General features: G+C 32.2%; 1 protein-coding gene and 1 long non-coding RNA gene across 2 annotated transcripts in view; one reads left to right on the top strand and one right to left on the bottom strand.

Moving 5' to 3' along the window:
- LOC108758288 (uncharacterized) overlaps nt 1-3,906 on the top strand; it is a 14,106-nt gene extending 10,200 nt beyond the window's left edge. The window contains exons 2-3 of the long non-coding RNA XR_001939941.1: nt 3,253-3,260; nt 3,895-3,906. This is a non-coding gene — a long non-coding RNA (uncharacterized LOC108758288). The remainder of the gene's footprint in view (nt 1-3,252; nt 3,261-3,894) is intronic.
- LOC108758287 (NECAP-like protein CG9132) lies at nt 3,186-4,810 on the bottom strand. The gene is made up of 3 exons (XM_018503165.1): nt 4,601-4,810; nt 4,003-4,399; nt 3,186-3,615 (listed from the first exon to the last, which is right to left on the bottom strand). The coding sequence occupies exons 1-3, from the start codon at nt 4,684-4,686 to the stop codon at nt 3,355-3,357; spliced, it is 744 nt and encodes a 247-aa protein (XP_018358667.1). The 5' UTR covers nt 4,687-4,810; the 3' UTR covers nt 3,186-3,354.
- Between the last annotated feature and the right edge of the window lie 1,089 nt (nt 4,811-5,899).

Here is a 5,899-nt window from a genome sequence, read left to right as displayed (position 1 = left end):
CCGTGTAACCCTAAACTTTTCATACGAAACATTTTTCTCTATCCCTACTAGTTTTCGAGATATTTGACTGGATCACTTCAGATGGTCCACCCTGTATAAAGAATTTTTACAATAAATGGTAGAATTTCTATCATTTACTCTGAAAATTTGTTTTATTGAAAAAAATTCTGTTGACGAAAAATCATTTGAATATATATTATACGTAAGTATGTATTTACTTTTATTACTAATATTCGGAATGGTAAATATTTGTTGAAATTATTGATAATTTTTAAGGAAATTTAAGATTATTTCTGAAATAAAAATCTGGTTTTTACTTAATTATTTTGTTTGTAATATTGAATGATTTGTTTCTTAGGTATTTTAATATCTATTTCTGCAACAAAATTTTCATTAATATCAACAAATCTGTATCGATCTAGTTCTTAAAAATAACATTTATTACATGTACATTTAACTATTATTACTCGAAGAATATTTCTTATGTATGATATAAAAGTTTTCTTTTTTTACATTTAACGTTGAATATTAATAATTCTTTGATTCGATGCTAACATGTATACAACTTATTCTTATTTTTCGCTGACACTTCGCACCTTTTTGAGACAATTCCTATAAATAAAAAGAAATAAAATATATAATATGAAATTGCATCTAAACACTCATTCAACAAGATTCACACTAACAATATGTTCAACAAGATTATTCTACATTTTACATTAAAATTTAGCATGAGATAATGTAAATAACATTGTACAATTTGTGATCTAATTAACGAGAATAGATAGTATAGTAAATTCTCTATCTTTTCGAAGAGACAGTTATTTCTCTTTATGTCGAAATTTTTTACATATATTTCTCAGACGTGTGTTGAAACATTTTCGGCATAACATCCCTTCAATAATAACTTATACATAATGCTTGTAAGATATGTAGATGTAAAATAATTGTTTACGAATACTACTCTTAAAGATTTAAAAAAAAAGTAAAGTTTAATTCGAACATAGACGAAAATTTATTTTTATCTATTTCTACTGTTTATTGAACAGAAGATTAATTAATTTAATAATATTATTTAAGATCTAATACGTAATTTATATAAAATTCGAGATATAATTTCCCAATCGCGATTGGAACAAAACATATTGGGAAATACATAAAAATGTGAAAATACTTCTTTTGTATATCATTGAATATTTTTCTCTTGATTAAGCTTTTCGGGCAAGAATTTATCAATTAACACATGCGAAACGAAAAACGGACTAGCTTAGAGACAAGAGTGAATTTAAAACGTAATTTACGCGACTTGCTGCTATTTCAATGAAAAACCTACCGGGGGGGGGGGAAGGCTCAAATGTATTAAAATTGAATAAATAACTTTATGGACACTCAATGTATAAGGGAATCAGGCCTTATTTTTACAATAGGCCTTGTAATATTTACAAATGTTGCAAGCTAACGGTCGAGGCGAAATATTTATTTTGTTATTATATATATTGGAGATATGTATTATATACTTTCTTGAATAATCAATAAAACATGTCTACGCAATAGAAAATACTGTAAATGTATGTTAATTAAGACGTTAGCATTGGGAAAATTAACTAAATATCATTAAATTTGACTATAAAATTTATAATCTATTAAAACATTAATTTTAATTGATAAAGTAATATTCTCTTTTTATATTTGCTCAATTTTTGCAAAATATATTAATGATACGTTGATACTTTGCAAAATTGTTTCGTCGGAAGAGCCTGAAATAAAAATTATAATTTATGTATAAAAGAAATAATTTAATGATTTATAAATAACAAAAAGCTTTAGGAAGTTTGTGACTTCCTTAGTGCTTTTAAAAAGTATTAATTAACATAATAATGAATAAATAAAATATATATTGAATAATATATATTGAATAATATATCTAATAAAAAGACTGCATTTTCAACTTACCAATATTTTACGCATTATACGATGTTCAAATTATAAAGCAAATTATATAAAATATTTAACTAAAACAAAGATATCATTGTAAAATTTGCAGATACACAAATATGTACTCATTAAGTCTTTCTGTGCAAGAAATAGTTAAATTAGTTAAAATCATTACTGAATGCTGAGAATAAATCGTTTTTATTACAGCCGATCACAGAAAAGTCATAAAAATTAGACCGAAAAGAAATCATTCCATATATTATAGATAATATTTGAAAATAAGATGGATAAATTGAATGTCATACTGTGCCTCTGTAAGTACTAAATACACATATATTAACTATTGCAATCTGCCTCGAATTTGCCCCTAATTTATTGGACTAGTTTGTACAAGGCACTAAATGCATCTGATATATATCGACATTTACACATACAAAAAATTATGTTATGCTATCTCCAAATACACTGAATGTCCAAAAGCAATTGAGATGCGTTTTTGAGTGAACGGTATTTATAAGTACAATACTATTATATAGGGTGCTGGAGAATCGTACAACAATCGAGAAGAGGGCAATTTATTAAAAAATAAAAAAATATAAATCAATTTGCAAAGTAAAACTTTTTCATATAAATCGTAGTTTTTCCCGAAGAGAAAACATATTATATCTCTAAAAATAAATTTTAATCGATAATTTGAGTCATCTTTTAAAAAATGTTTCTTAGACAAGTTTGATATTAAAGTTTTTCTGCTAAGACTTCTTTTTTCACTGGAAAAATATAACCCCTTTGACGAATGTTGCTATAATTTTCATTGCACGCTATATAGTATTGGAAAATATACATCAGACTCTCTTCCATTATTCATAAAGACATCCTTTCAATAATCACCTTAAAATCTCTAGCTTAATACGTCTATCATGTCATATGTGTGTACATATATAATCAATTATTTCAATTACTTTAATATACAAGAATGATTTTAGCATAAATGGTTAAATTTTAGATACTTATATTCCAGTTTGAGAAAAAAAAAAAAGATTATATTAGCACAAATCTGAAAACATTCTCCTAGAATTTCAAGAAAACGTTTTGCAAGTTTATATAAACATGCACGTTGTTTAATATTATATATTAACACTGTATGCCAATAAATAATCAGTCTCAAATTATCAGTTCAGGAATTTAAAAATTAAGATAATATTTATCAACATTCATTAATATCAAAAATTTTTAATGATTTTAATTGTCCATAGCATCGAGACTATTTAAGATAGTCACTACTGTAAAATTTGACTTTCAGTAAATTCTAGAGACAAGTAGAATATGTTTCTAAAGCTTGACCATCCATTTCAAAATCACTATGTGTATATACTAAAGTAAAATATCTATGTATAATATTATATACATATATTTTAAAAGTTAGAATTGTACCCAACTGGCATTGGCCACTGTGGATGCAGGTGCAGGTGCTGATGCTGATTGAGAAGCACTAGCAAACTCGCCCCACTCTGAACTCGTAACATCTTGATTTTGACTTTGTAATGGCTTATGCGCCGGTGAGGAAGTAGGAGTCTTTGCCGGTGGTGGAGCAATCTTGACACCACCTGGAGGAGGCGGTAAACCTACAGCTGGATTGGTACGTTGTCTGGATTTGGAAGCAACTTCGCTGCCATCTTTTTTCTAAGTGACAAGTATGTAAAAAAATTATTTTAAAATTGGGCCATGCATATTCAGCAAGACAATTTTATCAAGATCCTTAATGTCCTTAATTTAAAAAATCTGACTTTTCATGTTGAATCATATCACATCCAGTTCTAAAAAGATTAAAAAGGATATTAATAGAAAATTAAAATCAGGGTATTCCTAAAAATCATTTAAAGATCGAAGAAATAATTATTGGACACAGACATACAAATGATAATATTTTCTTCTATTACACCTTCCTTTTAATTATTTTAGAACAATATTTTCTTAATTTTAATTTAAAGAAACATCGACACTTTAGAGAATAACAGCAAATTTATCAAAACAGATCTGAAATACGTATATATGATAAAACATCCTTACGGTAATCTTCATGTTAATCTTGATAGTTTCGCCTTCTTTAAATCTGAGATCCAATTCCTGTTTTGGCTTTTCCTTCTCCTTCTCTATCTGCTCCCGATTTTTTAACCACTTAAAGTGATCCTGAAGAGCAACATTCAGATCAAAACTATCAGACCTGTCTAAGAAGCCGACACCTATAAACGCTGACCGTCCATTGTCGTCTTGGATCCTCAGAACAAAGTATCTAGATGAGTCAGTGACTGGTTCTACCGCTATCCCAGGATACTGCTCAATAGGACACTTGGCAAACAGTTCACCCGTGATCTTATCTTCCAGCTTTATTGTGATACTGTCGCCTTGCGACACCAATCGCATGCGTCCGGTCCAGGAGGGTTCCTGTAGGTTCCAATCGGCTGCCCTGTGACAGAATGTAAATTTTGAGATTATCGCATCGATTCCGGAAACATGGAAAATGCACCATCGACGTGCTTTAATATATACTATCTTTATTTTATTTGAGCGACTTGAATGTTGTCTTTACGTGAAACTATGGATCCGTCATTGATAACATATTGAACAGCCCAGTGAAATGTCGCGTGAAGAGGCGTCTCGCGCTTACCGATAACCCCTGTTGGTCGACCTTGGTGGAATTTTGAAGACAAACACCTCGGATTTTACCAGGAGGACGCTCTCATACGTCTCCATCGCGCTTACGAATGACGATTTTCACAGGAGACGATCGCAAGAACAATCACAGGGGATGTCTTCCAAACAAGGCTACTGTTTGAAGGTTCGTTTGCACTCTTCTGACAAATGTCCGCTGTGATCAGCCGTGATAACTCTACCTTGAGTCACGCCTCCTGTTCCCCCTTCTCATAACTCCCTGCCCCACTTTTCCGCCCACGAGTTGTCCATAGATTAATCGCGTTAAATAGACTGACCGTAAATAGATTAATTTTTTTATGTGTAGCCAAAGGAAGCATGAGCCCGGATCCTCATACGGGCAACAGCGCTTTAACACCGCACGCTGGTTGATGAAAAATGGGTGATGGGGGTAAATTTTACCCCCACAACCGGCTTTTCACCAATTAGCGCTCTGTGTCAAAGCGCTATTGCCCGTGTGAGGATCCGGGCTGACTCATCATCGACAGGAACATGATTACAAGGGAAATGATTAGCAATTACTTTATCGGCGTTCAATGTCGAATTCAATGTCGACTACTTCCGACAATTAAGCCCATGACACATACAAGAACGTAAGGGTGCCGTCCCATGACGCGTATCACTGTACGCACGTATTCGCGTATCGAAGGATCCGACCAATCACCGATGATCCACCGTTTTACGTACGCGCCGTTTATGCCTATACGCAACAATCAGCGGTTTATTTTTTATTAACGCTTAATATCTTGGTTCGTGGGGCAGAGCGACGCTTTTTTTTGCCAGATTTCTTCCGTTTCATACAAAAACGCGTCGAATAAACTTAATTTCATTGTTTTTTTAAGTGGATTTTAAGCCAGCGGCACACGATGCTTTTTTTTCCTGCTGGATTGCTTGCGTGCTACTGTGCTGGCAATCTGACTGGCTGCTATGCTGGAAATTGTATGGCTTGCAGGCCCCGCTGTTGGCTGATCCACTGGATTTTCGTGATAGAACCGGTGCTATTTTTCTTGCTTGATTTCATGCTGGCTTATTGTAGAACCAATCACGACGCCGCTTCATTTGAAGATGGCCGCTGGGAAACGTATAAACCAGTGTAAACATGTGTAATCGTCTCAATCGACGATTTTTCATAAAACGAAAGAATCTGGCAGAAAAAGCGTTGCTCTTCCCCGCGAACCAAAATATTTATCGGTAAAGTTCATGACTCCTCAGGGCTCAGGTTAGGAATTTTTATGTACTTGTAATAAATTCCAGT

The sequence above is a fragment of the Trachymyrmex cornetzi genome, unplaced genomic scaffold (assembly GCF_001594075.2).
Source record: "Trachymyrmex cornetzi isolate Tcor2-1 unplaced genomic scaffold, Tcor1.1 scaffold1559, whole genome shotgun sequence".
NCBI lineage: Eukaryota > Metazoa > Arthropoda > Insecta > Hymenoptera > Formicidae > Trachymyrmex > Trachymyrmex cornetzi.
The sequence above is the reverse complement of the archived record's forward strand: the minus strand, read 5'-3'. Positions and strand labels throughout refer to the sequence as shown.

Excerpts from the sequence above, each read along its gene's own strand:
- LOC108758287 (XM_018503165.1), bottom strand. The coding sequence starts at position 4,686 with ATGGAGACGTATGAGAGCGTCCTCCTGGTAAAATCCGAGGTGTTTGTC. Across the intron at positions 4,400-4,600 it reads TCGACCAACAGGGGTTATCG|GGCAGCCGATTGGAACCTAC; the intron begins GTAAGCGCGAGA and ends ATTCTGTCACAG. Across the intron at positions 3,616-4,002 it reads AGATTAACATGAAGATTACC|AAAAAAGATGGCAGCGAAGT; the intron begins GTAAGGATGTTT and ends CTTGTCACTTAG.